The 18,737-nt window shown below is 46.1% G+C and overlaps 3 protein-coding genes across 4 annotated transcripts in view; 2 read left to right on the top strand and 1 right to left on the bottom strand.

Moving 5' to 3' along the window:
* lamc1 (laminin, gamma 1) overlaps nt 1-5,590 on the top strand; it is a 57,004-nt gene extending 51,414 nt beyond the window's left edge. Inside the window, exons 22-28 of the mRNA XM_063461187.1 lie at nt 1,598-1,742; nt 1,816-1,965; nt 2,055-2,169; nt 2,479-2,678; nt 2,760-2,918; nt 2,995-3,094; nt 3,228-5,590. Coding sequence (XP_063317257.1) covers nt 1,598-1,742; nt 1,816-1,965; nt 2,055-2,169; nt 2,479-2,678; nt 2,760-2,918; nt 2,995-3,094; nt 3,228-3,484 — 1,126 coding nt within the window. The 3' untranslated portion in view covers nt 3,485-5,590. The remainder of the gene's footprint in view (nt 1-1,597; nt 1,743-1,815; nt 1,966-2,054; nt 2,170-2,478; nt 2,679-2,759; nt 2,919-2,994; nt 3,095-3,227) is intronic.
* Nucleotides 5,591-6,184: 594 nt separating this feature from the next.
* On the bottom strand, nt 6,185-12,220 carry LOC134616388 (zinc finger protein 239-like). Its single transcript, XM_063461249.1, has 2 exons — nt 11,980-12,220; nt 6,185-8,359 (listed from the first exon to the last, which is right to left on the bottom strand). Exons 1-2 carry the CDS (start codon nt 12,149-12,151, stop codon nt 7,431-7,433), a joined length of 1,101 nt encoding a protein of 366 aa, XP_063317319.1. The 5' UTR covers nt 12,152-12,220; the 3' UTR covers nt 6,185-7,430.
* A 2,953-nt stretch (nt 12,221-15,173) lies between these two features.
* Nucleotides 15,174-18,737, top strand: part of rasal2 (RAS protein activator like 2) — a 67,005-nt gene continuing 63,441 nt past the window's right edge. Inside the window, exon 1 of one of the 2 annotated variants that reach the window (XM_063461191.1) lies at nt 15,174-15,841. In XM_063461191.1, the coding sequence (XP_063317261.1) occupies nt 15,715-15,841 (127 nt within the window). In that variant the 5' untranslated portion in view covers nt 15,174-15,714. Of the gene's footprint in view, nt 15,842-17,131; nt 17,181-18,737 lie in introns of those variants that run through there. The other variant, XM_063461193.1, reaches the window with a different exon arrangement.

The following is an 18,737-nucleotide window of genomic DNA, read 5'->3' as shown; positions in this document are numbered from 1 at the left end:
TCGCTCTCACACTGCAGGCTTACTTGTTGTTCCTAGAGTATTTAAAAGTAGAATGGGAGGCAGAGCCTTCAGTTTTCAGGCCCCTCTTCTGTGGAACCAGCTTTCAGTTTGGATTCAGGACACAGACACTATCTCTACTTTCAAGATTAGGCTTCAAACTTTCCTTTTTGCTAAAGCATATAGTTAGGGCTGGACCAGGTGACCCTGAATCCTCCCTTAGTTATGCTGCAATAGACGTAGGCTGCCGGGGATTCCCATGATGCATCGAGTTTTTCCTTTCCAGTCACCTTTCTCACTCACTATGTGTTAAACCTCTCTGCATCGAATCATATCTGTTATTAATCTCTGTCTCTCTTCCACAGCATGTCTTTATCCTGTTTTCCTTCTTTCACCCCAACCGGTCGCAGCAGATGGCCGCCCCTCCCTGAGCCTGGTTCTGCCGGAGGTTTCTTCCTGTTAAAAGGGAGTTTTTCCTTCCCACTGTCGCCAAAGTGCTTGCTCATAGGGGGTCATATGATTGTTGGGTTTTTCTCTGTATTTATTATTGTGCGATCTACTGTACAATACAAAGCGCCTTGAGGCGACTTTTGTTGTGATTTGGCGCTATATAAATAAAATTGAATTGAATTGAATTAATTCACTTGGTGTACAGAATTCACCTGCTTGCTGCTACTACTGCACATTCACCTAATGTATATACTATATATATATAATGTTCTTCCTCTACCCCCCCCCCCCCCCCCCCCCCTTTTTTTTTTTTGCACATGTCGAGGAGCGTGTCAGGTTGCATTTCACTGTGTGTTATACTTGTATAACTATGCATGTGACAAATAAAGAACCTTGAACCTTGAATATGCTGCGATAAATGTACTGCCCAAGTGTCCCTCTCCCCACGGCCTTTCAGCGGCAGGCAGCAACAAACAGGTCGTCAGAGGAGCCGATGTGATGATTAAGTTTAATATTGTCTACAATATTGCCAAAGAGTGCCAAAGCACTTTAAGCACAAGCACTTTTTCAGTAACTTATCTTCCTTGTAAAACTGTGCAAGGACTTGCACAGTTGTCAACTTGGTGTTGACAAGATTGTTAGTTAATCATTTACAAATCAATATTGTCTGTATGGACTGCAATTTTTTTTTTTTTAAAAAAAGTGCACATGTAAAACTGCGGTGTTAAGCAATGCGGTTGAAAAATTTGGGTGCGCCTAACTTTTCTGCTGGTGCGCCACGGTTGCACTGGAAGCGCACCGTTAGTCTAGAGCTCTGCTCCTTCAGTCATTTTCCTTTTGTCGTTACTTTGCTTCTTGGGGCTTCATAATACCATAATAATGCTAATCGCTGAAATTAAAACTGAAGCTTTTTGGGATTCTTTTAATGTTATTTGATGCTCTGCAGCTCGTCCAAACGGGCTCCCGTGCATCCAGCAAGCTGTTCCTTCAGATAGTTTTGGAAAGGACAGAAACCTACAGCTCGTTCTTTTGTCTCACGGCTGGCTTCAGATCTTGAGTGATTTTTGTTGTTAGACATTTCCTTTAAAGATGGAAGAGGAAGAGTCGTTGAGCAGACTTCCTGATCGTCTGTGTTTTGTGTCCTGTTCAGGTACAACGAGGCGAAGGACCTGGCCAAGAACCTGGAGAAACAGGCCACCAAGGTTCAGACCGAGGCCGAGGAGGCCGGAAACAAAGCTTTGAAGCTCTTCGCCAACCTGACCAGCCTCCCGCAGATCGACACCAAGGCCCTGGAGGTGAGAGATGGACGCCGCCGTTTAATGTGAAACAGCAGAGAAAAAGTGTCGTAACTCACATTTCTGTTTTCAGGAGGATGCCAATAAGATCAAGAAGGAGGCGGCAGACGTCGACAAGCTGATTGATAAGACGGAGAAGGAGTACAACGACCTCCGAGAAGACCTGAAGCCCAAAGAGCAGGAAGTGCGCAAACTGCTGGATAAAGGCAAAAGTGAACAGCAGGTGAGTTCAGGGACTATGAGGGCCTCTGGGAGCTTCTCAGGGAAAAAAAAACGCAACACACAAAACTGTTTCCTCTTCCTGTGCAACAGACGGCTGATCAGCTGCTCGCTCGAGCCGACGCCGCCAAAGCTCTGGCCGAGGAGGCGGCGAAGAAGGGCCAGGCGACGTTCAAGGAGGCTCAGGACATCCTGGACAACCTCAGAGGTAACTGAGTGTCCGCCGTTCACCGGTTTCTGTCCATGCTGCGTTATTGGTCCGTTCAAAACAAGATAATTAATAAAAAAAACTGTCCATCGAGACTTTGAGTTGACTTTAACAACAAAAAAACCTCTTGAAGGTGCTAATAGTTTGTAATGCGTCCCCTTTTCCATTTTCCTGAAATGCACCATTTCTGCTTCAGGCTCCGGGTGAGATGATAAAAATCTGCATGGAGATTTAAAATAAAGCAGTTTTCGTCACGTAACTCTGATCCTCGTCCACCTGCGTTTTTTTTTCCTCTCTGACTTCCTGCAGATTTTGATAAGAGGGTCAACGACAACAAGACCGCCGCAGAGGAAGCCTTGAAGAAGATCCCCATCATCAACGCCACTATCATGGCCGCCAACGAGAAGACCAGGCAGGCGGAGGAGGCGCTGGGCAACGCTGCCGGCGATGCTCGAGAGGCAAAGAGCAAGGCGGAGGACGCCGAGAGGATCGCCAGTAATGTGCAGAAGGTAAAGCGGCGGCTCATCATTGGCCTGTGTCAACTCGCCGGTTTCTCTCCTCTCACTGTGATTAAACTCGTGTCCTCGCAGGGCTCCGCCAAGACCAAAGAGGAGGCGGAAAAAGCCTTCCAGGACACCACCAATCTCGACAACGAGGTCAACGACTTGATGGCGCAGCTGACCGACGCCGAGAAGGAGCTCGAGGAGAAGAAGGCCCAGGCCGACCAGGACATGATGATGGCGGGGATGGTATGACTCGCTCGTCACTGAACTCTCAGACTCTTTCTTTATAAATAAAGTTTAACATCGGTGTTCCTGTCCTCAGGCTTCAAACAGCGCAAAGGACGCCGAGGATAACGCCCGCAAAGCAAAGAGTACAGTGAAGACGGTCCTGAAGGTCATCACGGACCTGATGAACCAGCTGGGTAAGAACACCAGTCGAGCTGCAGAACCTGAACTTCTGAGAATGACTCGTTTCTTTGGGAGAAACACCGACTTTTTAATTAAAGAACTGAACGATTGACGGGGAAACTAACTGTGGTTTTGTTTCGTGTGCAGGAAGCATCGATAAGATCGACCTGAGCAAACTGAATGAGATCGACGAGTCGCTGAAGAAGGCCAAGGGCGATATGTTCGAAAGCAAGCTGGACAAGAAGCTTGAGGAGCTGAACGACATGGCGAAGACTCAGGAGGCGATGATCGACGACTACGACCGGCAGATCCGCGAGATCCGCGCCGACATCGCCAACCTCAACGACATCAAGAACACATTACCCGAAGGCTGCTTTAACACGCAGTCCCTGGAGAATCCTTAACCCTAACCCCGCCCTTCTCTTCCTCTAGCCCCGCCCCTTGCCCCACACTCACATCTAACACTCCGGCGAGCACGCCGCCTTTTACCAAAAACACTTTTTGTTTCAGATTTCTTTCTTTGACGAGACAGAAGCCGACGTGTGAAACCATGATCACGTTTTCAGCCGCCGAGAAGCAGCTGATTTCTTTTTTCTCGAGACGCAGGGGCGTGGTTACGCTCGAACGAACTAAACGGCGTCGAGAAGCCGTGCGGAGGAACCAGAACCACAAACCCGACATGACTGCAGCCGTCTGCTCCACAGCAGGAAGTTCGAGCGACGCAGGAAGCTCTGCCCGCATCTCTGTTTTCTGTGTCCCACCAGCCATTTCCCATCATGCCCAGGGGCGCTTTCACAGCGTCCGCTCACTGAACGCCACCGCCTCCTCTAACCGGCAAACACAGTGAAGGAACCCTCGCTCTTCCTCTGAAGCTACGTGCCGATGCAAACAGCAGGAGACCTCCTCATCCTGCACCTCCTCCTCCGACAGTATTTTCTCCTCCAAACAGGTTAAAGATACAAACTCGGCCGCTCCGCAACGAAGCGCAGAAATCCAAAAACATTTCAAAACTAAACTCGTTTCTAGACGACGCATCGCGATGATATCAAGATTTCTACGTCGAGCTTGCAAAAAATTAAAAATGTAAAACTTGGAATATTGAGCCTGAAGATGTAAACCCGGGAGATTCTCTCGAGTTAAGAAGTTAAATTTAAAATTAAAGCGCTGTCATGACTGTGAGAGATGTGAGATTCAGGATGTTGTTAAAAAGATAAAATGCTGAGTGAGCGTTTTTACCCAGAATGGCTCTAAAACGCTGATTTCTTTCTTGCAATGAGATGAAATCTCGATGTTATTTCGATGTTCTTGACGATTTCCTGTCGCAAGACGATCTGGGAGAGCGACACGAGCATTGCTGCTCAGTGTCGATAATCTCTGTTGCAGGTGTTTGGCAGGAAGTCTTTTCAGTTTTGTGTTTTCGGGGCTTTTCCTGCTTCATCTTCGGCGCGCTCTCCACGCTTCGACGCTCACGTCTGGACTGTCACGCGTTAACGCTTCGCTCCAGGCTCGATCCAACACTATGCAACTTTGTACATTTTGCGTAGCGAGAGTTTTATCTGATACACTGGTGCTAATAATAATTATTTCAAATGTTCTATTTTTGTGTGAATGTTTTTTTTTTATTATTCTGACACAGAGTGAGGAACTTTTGTCGTGTGTAAATATCTGATGATTCAGGACGGGCTGATTTTCTCCACCCTGCAAACAGCCTCCATCACAATCAATCAACGGGAACCTCCAGCATAAATATCTATAAATATCTATAAATATGAATATCTCATCACATCTGTGCCTAGTTATTATTATTATTATTATTATTATGCTTGCTTGTATACAAGGCTCCGTGTTGCTGCCTCATAGCGACACCATTATGTTTGTGTTTTTTTGATTCTCGTGTTTGTTTTCACCCTCTCACCAATCAGGTTGTTTTTTGAGTGGGCGTGGCCTGCCTCACCAGTCATTTCACTGAATGGAGTTCACGAGTCACATGTGGCTAAAGTAGCTTTTAATTAGTGTTTTTGTGCCTTAATATTAAAGTTCCTGCGAGGGCGTCCATGTTTTCATTTTGTCCTCGTGTCGGTACTGAAGCAGGGTTTTTTCTTTTTGTTTTTTAAAAATCAGGTCCCAAACAGAATAAAAAAACAAAACAAATCCAGTATCCAATGCCACTAGACTATCGTGCTTTTATTTTGAAACCCCCTCCCCTGACCAGTGCTGGGGAGGCTTTTGTCTGTTTTTATTTCCCTCCTCCATCCATTCGGCCGCTCTGCAGGTGGTGCAGCTCACGTGATGTATAAACAGTATTTTAAATTATAATGAACCGCTTATTCGTTTTGTATCGCCCCCCACGTCGCCTCAGACGGCGATGTGCGAGCTGCGCTGCGTGCAGGGCGGCACGTCTGCAGCCCTGTGAGGACCTGAACCACCCGAGTGTTTGTTCTTGTTTGTGCCCACGTGCCTGTAAATCCAAACGTAACATTTGAATAATAAATAAATAAATTTCTACAATTTGTCCGCGTGTGCTCCTGTTTTCTCAGCAGACTGTAACACAAAGATGGAAGTAAACGCCACAGAGCCTTAGCGTTAGTGTTACAACGGCTGCCATGCTGGTTTCCTGGAGACATGCGACGGAGACACGTTTGGAAGATCTGGTTCCAACACCACAAAGACGGTCCAGAGGTCGGGTTAGCTTAAGTGAAGCCCAGCAGACAGCTAGTGGCTCCACCCGCCTGTGTCACCATCCACCTGCTGGTCAAAGAGGCCACGCCTCTAATAATGCAAACTTTAAGCCTTAATAAATGTAAACAGGTGAGCTGTAAGAACATCCTCCCCCTGTACAGGTGTTAACTGTAAACATTTTAACATGGAGCCTCCAGTGGACGTTAGAGGAACTGCAGGGTTAGCTTTTACTTTTGTTTTTATAAGACTGAAAATTGGAAAACTCCGGGAACTAAAGAGGGAATAACTACATGCATGTTTCCATCCGTGGGCTTTTCCTCCTAAACCGAGTGTTTGAGTCCCTGCGCACACCGAATGTTTGACATGTTTTCTGTTGCCAACTCTCGTCATCCAGACCAACCACACAAATGTTAACCGGCGACGTCCTGAGGTCATGAAACCAAACACGGAGGGCCGAGCAGGTGAACTCATCAAGCGACACCTGAAAACATCTGGCCTGCTGCTGTGTGAAAGCTCCTGTATCAACTTTATTTAAACCTTTTTTTGTGCATCAAAAGATTCCTGAATATAAAAAATACAAAGTGATGTCTTATTTGTTGAAAAGGTCAGAGGTCACTGGATTCATTTTTTATATTTCACACAAAATCCCAACGTTTAAATAAAACAAAATATTAATATCAGTTCTGATCAGACTGACACCATATTTACTCTGGTTCCCTTTAAACACAAATCAAAGCAAATCACATGAAAATAAAGTTTTATAGGGTCTCAAACTTCTGCATCACCTTTAATAAAAAAAATAAAATGAGAGGAAACTGACACGTGACCTGTGTGTGTCTGTGCTTTTTTTGAATCTTGTCTTTTGAGAAACGTTTAAAATGCTCTCGCAGGATAAAACGATCACTTAGGAACAGCACCGAGGAACTTGTTTACATCCCGTGGATGTTTCGTTCTTTCAGTGTAAATTTTTAAAGGAATTTTTAAGCTAAAATGTAAAACCTGAGTCAAAAAGTTCTTCTGGCATTCAAAAGAAAACTTTCATGGAAAAATCTGATGTCATCAACCAAATCCTGTAAGAATTAACAGGAGTACAAAACCGAATCTTCTTCTTGTGTAAAGGTTTATAAAGTGTGAATGTTAAAGATTATAAATCTCTGTTTTCAATTTTAAACTCTTAAGAGATTTTTATTGAGCATGAGCTCTCAGTCCGGCCTGCAGTACCTTCAGGGCCCACCAGAGGGCCATGACCCACAGTCTGGGCCTCACTGATCCAGAGGGCGTGAAGAAGCGTTTCTGCAGGTGAACCGTGATAGGAGGAGTGAGCCGCGGTCTGCTGCAGACACCACGCAGGTCTTTATCATCGTGAGACTGCGTGGAGGTTTAAAAGTGCACCAGGTGTGAACGCGGCCTCCAGAACTTTAACAGGAAATAAGTCACGGCCGTGGCGTCTGCGGCGTCCTCGAGCCCATGTGACCTCGTTCCACTTTTGGTCTCTCATTGGTCCGTAACCGGCAGCAAATGGCGGTCGACCCCGCAGCGCCTGATAAATAATCCAGATTATAAAATGAAAAAAAAGTCCTGATTCACGGAGTGGCACCACCCTTCAGCAGCACCACCCAATCTGTGGTAAAAACAGGAAGTGTGATTTCCGCCCACAGTCCTCACCACCTGTCAGGACGCCGCACTTTCACCGTGGTTTTTCATGTGGCGCCGCAGCGTGTACACGTCGCTGAAGCAGCGGTTGCAGTGGCTGCAGCAGTACGGCCGCTCCTCCGTGTGGTGCTTCATATGGTGTTTAAGTGGCGTGCTGAGAGCGAAGCCCCTCCCGCACACGGGGCAGATGTAGGGCTTCTCGCCCGTGTGCGTCCTCATGTGGATCTTCATGTCCGAGCTGGCCGTGAAGCCCCTCCCACACATGCGGCAGCTGTAGGGTTTCTCCCCAGTGTGCGTGCGGGCGTGGCGGATCATGGAGGAGGTGATGTTGAAGCCCTTCCCACAGATGGTGCAGCGGTACGGCTTCTCGCCAGTGTGCGTCCTCATGTGAATCTCCATGTTGTTCTTGCGGGTGAATCGCTTCCCGCACAGCCGGCAGCTGAAAGGCTTCTCGCCCGTGTGGCTGCGCGTGTGCACCTTCAGCTCCACCTGCCGCTGGAAGCTTTTCCCACAAAACTTGCAGACGTGGCTCTTCAGGTGTGTCCGTAGGTGCTCCAGCAGGCGTCGCCTGTCAGCCTGCGGCTCGCCGCACACGCTGCAGAGGCAGCACTCGGCGGCGGCGTGGGTCTCGGCGTGGTTCAGCAGAGAGCCCCGGTAGCTGAACTTCATCCCGCAAACTTTACAGTTGCAGAAAGTCCCACCTCCTCCACCGCCTTCACCAACAGCAGGAGCACCATGCGGAGCAGGAGCAGCGGGCTCCTCACAGGAAGTGCTCGGCTGGGCTTCGTCTTTCATTATCTCCACCATCTGAGCCTCCTCCTCCTCAGGCAGCTCATGCTTGAATGGTTTAACATCCTCCTCCTCTGCTGCCTGAGGAGCGACCCACACCTCCTCCTGCTGCTCCTGCTTGATGGTCGGCGGCTCAGACTCCTGGAGGTGCTGAGTGTCTGCAGAGGACGAGAGGGTGTTTTTTTAATTTTTGAAGAATATTTGAAACATTAAAAAGATTCTTGAGCTTAAAGAAAACAAACAGAACCACAAACTCCAGAAAACAAATCGACGAGACATAAACATGACCAGGAGTCACGAGTGGCGGAGTCAGGGCGAGAGGACAAGCTGTTCACCCATCCCAGGGTTAACTCCGGGTGTTCAGGGTTACAAAGGTGCTTCGCTTCTGACTGGGGCACATCGCCATGGTAACTGATGCAGCTTTGGCCCTAACCGGGGTCCTGTACTCAGCCTACTGAGCGCAGACACTCGGCAGCATTTTGGAATCGAGTAAAAACGCAGCACGCCGTGATGCTGCATCCAGTGTTTTTAGGCACGGCCTGACCTCTCACCTGAAACACACCGTGAATCAGAGGTCTAAATAGAACGTGACTGCATGCTGAAGTGGCAATTCAGCCATTTGATTCATGTTACAGCAGCTCATTAGTGAATGAACATGGTGCAATAAAAGTACTGTCAGAAGTACATTTTTCCAAACACTTGAATTTTCTTGCATTTACTTGAGTGGGGTTAGGGGTTGCCATTTCAGCATGCAGTCAAGTTCTATACTCTTGCTAATGACCTACTAATTGTATTCAGGTGTGTTGCAGCAGGGACACTTGGGCTGTGTCCCAATTCAGGGTCTGCACGCTTGAAGTACGCACACTACGCGTACTACGGACGGTGCGTACTATAAGTACGGGAAGTGCGGAAGTGAGAGGCTTGTGAAATGGGACGGTCTAGCCTTCGTCACGCTGTTCAGGTTGCCTAGCAACCATGATACTAACCGCGAGAAACGTGTCATACAGCAGTGTGTGACAGAAATGAGGGAGAAAAAAATGTTTTGTTGGTCCTTCGTTTTTGTCATGACATCACTTTGATTAGTTGAGTATCTGAGGCTGAGACCACGGGACTGTAAAACATGATTGTTGGGCTTCATTTCTGTACTGAACAGTCATTTCAAGATTAGTTAGTAAATAACAATTAGCTAATGTTGTTCATGAGACTAAAATCATCTCACTGTGGTAATGTAAATATGACCAATATTATATGTATTGTCAGATTATTATGGTATATATATATATATATATATATATATATTACAGCAGTGAGCTTGATCTCTGGGTCAAAGATTAAAGTTGCAGTTATTTATATTTCCTATCACCTTAAATCTTCACTCAAAGACAAGTATCTTTGACAGTGTATATATAGATGTATTATATATAAGAGACAAATATTGTTCGTGTAATATGTTGGCATTATTACATTTGGCTCAATGCTTACATATATGTGTAAAAAGGAAAATGTACGAGCTGTGAAAACTGTTTCTGATAGAATGAAGAGTAGACTGATATATGAAATATTCCTTTATTGGGTGAGAAAATCAGACCATGTCATAACTGCTTTAAGTCATACAGAATAGATATCAGAGCCTTAAACAGGCTGACTTCTGCTAAATGGGTCAAACTGGGCAGAAAGTATACAAACACATAACATCCTTATAGAATATGATGTAACACTATAGCTCAACTTACCTCAGAATATATAAAGCATATAAACAATTACAGCAATATGATGCAACAAACACAGCAGTGCTACTAATCCAAAATACTCAAAGCTTCATAGAACTGAAACAAACATTTATTTTTAGCTCCATTCTGCTGCTGATACATACTTTAGGTTTCTGAACATTAAACTTGTTGCTGCCTTTCATAGTGTGTAACTTGAAGGCCCTGAGTACTTTCTCCCACACTGAAAACACTGGAATGATAACATTATTTGAACATTACCTAATAAGACTGATTCAGGACAGACAATTAGTTATTTTAAACTTTTCTAGCAGTCCTTCACAAACAGGGAACAGTCTGTCTATTCTCTCCATCTGTCAGCTGCTGCTGGCTCTTCCTCCTCCTCTTCCTCACACACTGCTGAGTTTGTCCTGGTGGATCATCAGGGGTGCAAAGCCTCACAGATGATGTGCAGCAGTGGGTCCCTCAGTCTGTCCTCACTCTGGACACTTGCAGTTGTCACACATGGAAATCAAATGTGTGATAAGCTGCAGGATTCAAACACAAGTGTAACTTATAAATACATGTTCATACTTTTATTCCACAATCAGAGAGAAAGAAACAGAGAGAGAGTGCAGGACAGACAGACAGGTGACAGTCTCAGGTGTATACACTGCTACAAAACAGCACAAGAGAAGGAGGATTTAGTGTTTGTGTTATTACGAGTGCTAAACAAGAAGAGTTCCCAGATGGTCCAGTGGACACATGTGTGACTCCTGTGATTAAAGCATCTTTCTTTCAGCTTAACGAGTGAACCGTCAGCTCGTTCAAACACACGTTAAAGTCCGTTTGGCTCGACACCACCGAACAGAGGCAGCAATATAACATAGCTAACATTAACAGTGCAGTGAATCCTGCTTGTACCGTGATATTCAGGACTGCAAACCGAGCAGCATCACTGACTTTCAGCTTGTTGTGTTTGTGGATATATGACTGACTTTAATTATCCACAAAATCATCACATTCTCTGTAAGATTAAGGTCGACTATATATATATATATAGGAGTAAAGGCTTTAAAACCAAGCTGACGCTGAAAGTACAAACATCACTAATGTCACATAACTTTGCCGACATGTGGCCAACAGTAATGTTTTCATGATCTTCATTATTAAACATTCGCACATAAATAAGTGACATAATATTCAGTACTTACTTTTGCCAGTTCACTCTTTCGGCCGCTCCCTTCTGCCGTATTTTGCGGCAAAATTATCCACACCCACCGCTGCGCTATGAATTGTGGGATATATGGGACCACGAAGCGTGCACCGGACCACGCTTGATATTTGGGGTAATCGACGGCGCATTTGGAGTATGCATTTGAAGTACACTTTGAATTGGGACAGCCGTCGACGCGTGGCGGTGACGTATTTGCACTTGAAATGCGTACTTCAAGCGTGCATACCCTGAATTGGGACACAGCCATGGAAACGTTTCAGGACACCCAGAACAGGTCTCCCTGCCTGCTGACCAATCAGATCTCTGGAGGACCCCTCAGTGCAGGTGGGAGGGTCCTCCAGAGATCTGATTGGCCTCAGTGAGAAACTTTGACTGTTGTCTGAAAGCAATTTTACAATCCTTTTACGATGATTAAATCAGAACACCCGCGTTTGTTTTTATTCGTTTTTATACTCAGAGTGTGAAACGTCAGCCTCGCACATTAAACACTCATTTATTATAATCCATCAGATCAACCTGTGTTTACACACAGCTGCTCACTGATGCTGGGGGGCCTAAAACGAGTCCTGATAACGAACCAAAGCAGAAATAACAGAACGTTTATTTATTTGTTCAAAGAGCTTGGAGCCGGCTCGAGTCAAACATCACCCGATTAATGAAAGAGTTTATTCAATGTGTTTCCTTCACCCTCAGAGGAGCTTAAACCTGTGACGTCAGGGGGCGGAACCAGGTGAGGAAGTTTGATGTTAGCGGGTCTGTCAGTTTTCGTTCCGCTGATGCTTTTATTGTGAAAAATAAACAACAGAACCAGAAGCTAGCTCACGTTGGACCGGACCTGTGTGCGCATCCCCGCCGACAGGACTCTTAGTCGCGGGCGTCGGTGCGTACAGGCGGATGAGCTCGTCCTCGCGCTCCACCATCACTCTCTCCATCAGCACGAGGATTTCCTCCGCCGCCGCCGCGAGCCGCTCCGTTACCGCCGCGCGAAGGAGCCGCAGGTGCGCCATGCTGACCGGAAGAGCCCGAAAACAGCCGAAAACAGGCAGCAGCCGCCGGATGTTAGTCCCTGTAGCGCACTGCGGCTGCGTCAACAGCTGGAGACGGAAGTTCCGCTTACACTTCACAATAAGCGCTTATATTTGTATGTTTCTGTTACTTTCCTGCAACCTTGAATATTTTTTTTAAAGTTATTTTATATGTTTTGTTGGTTTGAGATGTTTACGTTTGCATCTTTTTCTAGCAGTCTCAAGTCTCTCTCTCTGTTTGTGTGTGTGTGTGTGCGTGTGTGTGTGTGTGTGTGTGTGTGTGTGTGTGTGAGAGAGAGAGAGAGAGAGAGAGAGAGAGAGTGATTTTTTTTGTTTTCTGGTTCTTTTCGGTCCTGAGTTTTTGGTTCAAAGGTTAATGAAGGTAAAGTAAAATCAGATAAGAGCTGCACATGAAGTGTGACAGTGACAGCGATGAGTTCATCGGTGAGTTCAGATCCTTTACAGGATCTACAGTAATATTGGAAATAAAGCATTTTAGTATTCTGACATTTCACCTGAATATTATATTCTGCAGGCGGTGCAGTTGAATGGGAGCAGGTTTAAACGTCGGTGTCTTTGATGTGCGCGCTCACACAGAGGCGCTGTGTGCTTTAATAAATCCAACTCGTCTTCCTGCAGCAGGAAGAGGATGACGAGTTCATTTCGTGACACAAATCAAACACACTTTAGCTGAAACATTGACGAGCAAAAGTCCAAACTCTTGTGACGATGCAGGGTGATTAATGTGACTTTAAAGTGTTGCTTATGTGTGTTTGTTCTCTAAATAGCATCAACATGTCTGCTTTTATGAGCTGATTTTAGATTTGTGAGCCATCATTCCTCTGATATATCAACCAATGAAGGCGCTGATGTACTTTTTCATTTTATTTTAGTAAAGTTAAAGTTGGGGCTTCATTGTTTGTCTGCAGTATCTCTCACCTGGATGATTGAGCATGCATCAAGACGTTTGTCTGCAGTACTTTTATGGACGGTGAACTGAGGCGCTGAAAGAAACCATGACTCATAGTAGACATCAGTTTTTAATATGAATACTTTTATAGTTTTTATTGGGTTGTAAACTCAGTTTCACTGTGAGAGCTGACTGACGACGGCAGACAGAAGCAGGTGAGTGTGCTGGTGTCAGTGTTGAGTCTTTATATTCGTTCTGAATTATTCTTTGTCCCCTGAGCTGCTTTGGAAGCTCACACTGTAGCGTGATGTGTAATCACATGAGTGATTGAAGCTGTGCAGAGTTATGAAGGCCTGAATATATTTGCTAGCAGCATGTCCCAGTATTCATTTTCTTAAAAATATTTGTAGCATAAAGCTGCTGCTGCTGAAAGTCATTAAGTCTTCTTGTTTTATTAATGTGTCCTGCTGACTCAGCACTCAGACACCAGTCTCTGTTTGCTGACACATCAGTGTCGTATCAGGTTACTTTGCTCTTTCCTCCTGTTCCTCTTTTTTACGCCACCACGTCCAGCATGGAGGTGTGGTGCTGCTTTCTGATTGGCTGGACTGTGGCTGGTCTGACGTGTGAAAGCGTCCTGCAGTAAAACATCCTTGTTTACCAGCTCCTTCAGAGACTCCGGAGCTCTCCGATTGTTTACCAGGAGATGAAAGCATGACCAGCTTTTAAATCAAACTTTATTCAGTCTTAAAATCTGCTCTGAAACAAACAGGAGGCAGTGGCAGTAACCTGCAGCCAGGTTTAATACGTTCATAGTTTAAGTGCTGATGACGTGAAGTCCCGCAGCGTCCAGCAGGGGGCGTCAGAGCGCTGCTTCAGTCTCTGCCGTCAGTGCCTGTATGACACCTCAGCATGAGGGAGATTCATGGATACAAACAAACACACACAAACAAACTCACACACAAACAAACACACACACTCACAGAGCGCGCACGGACACGGGAGGACATGTTCCTGCTGCTGGGGGACGTTTTTAGTGGTTTTTTTTTAGGATCACATGATTCCACCGTAATTTAAACATCCAACGGGTGACGTCATGAAGGATTTTAATCTGGGAGTTTCTGATGAGACTCTTTAAAAAGTTTCTGAATGGATTATTCAGTGACTGATGAGTGTTTGTGTTGCATTAAATGTAAAATAATATAATAAAACTAAGTCAAAGTGGAGGAAAAGTGTTTGTCTCTTTTGATCTGATTTTGTGGTGATTTGAAGTATTCATCTTCCTCATTTTCCATTTTTATTTATTTATTTGCATCCTGTTGCTGCTTTCTGAACACGCGGTTGTGATGAACGTGTTTTCTGTCCTCTTGTGATCATTTGGAAACTTTTTAATTTTCTTGTGTGACGTTTCTCTGAGCTTGTTTTGTGTTTTATCGTTGATTGAGTCTCTTTGGGTCGCTTTGTTCCTTTTTCATCACTCGGGCCTGTTTTGTGTCATTTTGTAGTTTTCTTAAAGTGTTTTTTGTTATTTGGCATGTTTGTGAGGTTGTTTTTTTTCTTGTTGTTTACTTAGAATTCATTTAATGTTTTTTTCATCTTTTTGATCGTTTTCATTATTATTTGTTCTTAGTTTTGCACCTGTTTTCCTCTTATTTACGTGTCTTTCTGATCTCGTGGATCTGTTTTGGCTGTTTTGAGGCCCTTTTTTGATCACCCGGGCTCTCTGGACTAGTTTCGGGGTTGTTTGTTAGTTTGGTGGCATTTTAAAAGTTATTGAATAAATTTTGTTTTGAGTCTTTGTCTCTTTGAACTGTGGGTCACTGGACTTGTTTTGCAGGTCATCTTGTCACTTGTTGTGTGCATGTTTGTAATGTGAGTGTTTTTGTGGATGTTTATTACAGCTTGCAGTCGGGTTGGGTTTCTTTTCGGGTGTTTTCGGTCGTTTGCGTGTCTGTGGGGTTACTTTGCACCACCTACGCGGTCTTTTGTGTCGTCACGTTGCGTGTCTGTGGGCTGAGGCCGAGCTCTTATACAGCCGGACCTCAGTGCGGATGCAGAAGATCCTCTGGGCTCATTAGAACCGGGTAATACTGACTCGTGTCACGTGGTCAGGTTCAGGGAAACATCCCGTCAGCCAGACGTCCCTGCGCGCTCCTGACTCTCCTGGCAGGAGCGCGCCCGGTCAGGCTCGTGCCCGTCCCCGTGCGGTGGACTGTGAGCAGCGGCAGCGGCAGAGAGGGGCAGCCCGCCGGAGGCACAGCGACCACCGCGTGACTCGGTGTCTTCCAGCGGCTTTCGCGGACCTAACGGCTGCCTCTGGGTGGACCTTTCTCGGGGACAGAGGTAGGGGGCTCCCGGCCTCACCTGGACGCTGGTTTGGAGGAAGTTTGCCCCTTCAGCTACGCCGAGAAGCGGAACAATGAGGGAGAGTCAGCCGGGCAGCCGGACCCGAGCTAACGGCTAACAGGGAGCAGCTGGGAGGTGAAAGCGACCAAACTGTCCCGTAACGGATCCTCCCGACACTTTTTCCGCTTCCTCTCCGCGCGTGGACACTTGGACTCGCCGCTCCGGGACTGTCTCACACTTGTGGAGGGACACTTGAAGCCACAGCAAGTTTTTTTCTCTGGTTTCGGACATGGAGACGGACTCGCTTCCAGGCGACGTGGATTCTCTGCGCGGCGGGCTGAGCCTCCTGGATCCGCTGGTGGACCGGATCCTGGGGGACGCTGTGTCCCAGCAGCAGGGCTGGCTCCGGGTCTACGGTAAGAAAAACACACTGGGGGTGCAGGACCGAGACCCGGCGGCCGGGCGGGTCTCGGGACCGGGGTCAGCAGGTAGAGAGGGCACCGGCCACCTTTCGGATAGCCAGGTATCCGCCTAGAGCCCAGGCCGAGGTCATAGAGGCCACCGGGGGGGTACCGAGAGCTGCACCTCCGTGAGGTTTCGTCCATACGGGCTGCCGAGCCCGTATGGGGTCTGGGGTCAGACTCTTAAACTGCTCTGGTTCCCTTAAACTCTTAATAATCCCTTAAAACTTTCTTGTTCTCTGAAAGTTCAGGGTTTAAAGCTTAGACCTCCTGAAACAGACTGTCCTTACAGGAAGCACTGGAGCGTTTAATCGCAGCTGAAGCAGAAAAGGTCTCACTGAGTTTAGTTTGTCAAAATAAAGCAACAACACTGTTCTTAATCTGCACTCCAAAACAGCTAACCTCAGTAATCTGAATCGGGTCATTTGGTAGTCGGGGAACCTCTGAGATTAGATTAGGGTCCCACAGTCCTGCATGTATTCAGGAAGCGGCTCAAAAACACAAAACGTCCCAAAACATTCAGAGTAACCATATAAATGCCACAAAACAAGAGTGTTCACAATGCGATGCAAAAACACCACAAAAGCCCACAAAAAACAAAAACAAGTCCCAAGTAACCAAAAAGAGACGCAAGATGAACCAATAAAGATGTTAGATAACTTCAGAAACGCTTAACAATCTCATAATAATCAAAACATGCCGGAAAACTAAAGTCTAAAGTGTCCAGATTTTTAGAACGAGACGTAAAGTGATGAGAAAGAAAGTGTAAACAGAGTGGCGTTAGTCCTGAAAGCTGACAGAGTTTATCCGGCGTGTTGAGTTTTATTCACAGGTGGAGTCGCTGATGTTACTGTTTTAAAGCGAACAAACCTCAGACACCCACAATAAAGCCACATGAATACAGCCACAAGTTTTCAGCTTCCAGTGTGTAGCGAACGAGAAGCTGACAGAAAGGTCAGAGGTCACTGAAACTGTAAGGAGACGTCTTATTCGCAGTCACATGGGGCCGTGTGGGGCTCTGACTCACAGCGGCGTCCTGTGAGGCAGAAAACGGTAACATGACTCAGTTTTTCTGCTCGGACTTCACATGAGAGGCCGGTGCTGCAGCTGCTGTCTCATGTTTCCCTGCAGGACTGCTGCTGCTGCTTCACTTCCTAAAATAAAAGCTTCAGAGCGCTGTGAGACCAAACAGTTTTCCAGGACAGGCGGTCACATGGCGGCGGCGTTGGCGAGGACTGAAAATGCACTGAGTAATCACTGATGGCTGCAGTGAATTACAGAAACTCTTCTGCAGGTGATTTAGCCGTTTCAGGTTGATGCCTTCAAAGGATCCTGAAAACATGGGAGAAATGGGCATCTGAGTAGCTGCTCTGAGTTTTGACCCGACCCTGATAAGGATGAGCAAAAGAGAATGGATGGATGGTTTCCTTACTTTTCATCATGTTGCTTAATGTGACATCAGAGGGTGAATTTTAGTGTTTTTCTCCTTTCAAATCTCCTTTTAGATTCAGAATGGAAAGTCGAGAGTCATACCTATACAAAACACTCAAAATAACCAAAAGAAATTCAGAGCAGCAAAGTGTTCAGAATGAGACATAAAGTAACTGGAAAGAGTCTCCGAACGACCACGAACACGTGGAAATTCATTTCTTAAACACTCAAAATGAACAAAAAAAGAGACACAATGACAAAAGAAACAAAAACAACCACAAAGAGGCTCAAACTGGCCACCAAACAATGAAACACGGCTCTAAATCACACAACATGACGCTAAAAATGGAACAAAATGATCACAAAGGGATGTAAGCAAAGAAAGCCGCACAAAAAACAAAGTCAAGAACTACCAAAAAGATGCACAAATTAATAATAAGGTGCAAAACTAAAAAACATTTCAAAGTGTTGAAAGACAAAACCACCACAGAGAGTGAAAACACTGAAGAATAATCTGACTACCTTTAATCACCTTAATGAACCCAGTTATAAAGTTTAAAACTTCTTAATTCATTCAGTCTCACATTGAACCCAGAGTTTCTCGATGTTCATGTAAGAATAAAGTCGTGTTTGTCACTTTAGACCTAAAGGCTCCGGCGGTCCATGAACTCATCCGAAACTGGGAATAAAGTGGATGAGTGAGGCTGAAGTGATGGTGAAGTCCTGTGAACAACACGGTGGAGCATTAAAGGCTGTTATGATCCATCATTGATCACAGATGTGTTCATGAACCTGAGTGTGATTATTACTCAGTTTATTTTGAATGTAGACATGCACGCTCACAGAGGCCTGAATGCAGCGCTGCTATCTGTAGCTGCGAGGCTGCATCAGGATGTTTGCTCTTCCTCCTCCACCTCCTCCCCCCTGCTGTTGGCAGGGTGTGATGTCAGCAGCCAGTTTGTGCCGGTGATCTCACCGGGCAGGACTCCGGCTCTGGCATCGGGTCCTCGCTGCCCTCCGCGGCTCGCATTCCTCAAATAGATTCAACAATGGCTGCCGCCGTGCTGCCTTCAGGTCCACCTCACTGCAGAAAAATGCAGCGGCGGGTCGTTTGTGTTTTTTTGCTGCATTCACATGTTACATCAGAGGGTGGGGTCTCCTCCACCCTGCCGGTGTATTTACAGAGCAGGCTGCACGTTGGTGCCTCGTGTCAGACTGTGTTGAGTTTGTGCTGCTGAGACGCTGTAGCAGCTTCCCGCTCAGATGGGAGGAGGTTAGTGCTGGAATAAGCACTAACCTCTTAACCTGCACTTCCTCTTAACGTCCACTGGAGGCTCCAGCAGTGAGTCTGTCCCACAGATGCCTGTGTTAAAATGTGCAACTTTACAGCAGAAATAAACGTCTGTAAAGAGGCCACACC

This window comes from Pelmatolapia mariae, linkage group LG18 (genome assembly GCF_036321145.2).
Source record: "Pelmatolapia mariae isolate MD_Pm_ZW linkage group LG18, Pm_UMD_F_2, whole genome shotgun sequence".
NCBI classification, from domain to species: Eukaryota; Metazoa; Chordata; class Actinopteri; order Cichliformes; family Cichlidae; genus Pelmatolapia; species Pelmatolapia mariae.
Note: the sequence above shows the minus strand (reverse complement) of the source record. Positions and strands in the feature narration are given on the sequence as shown.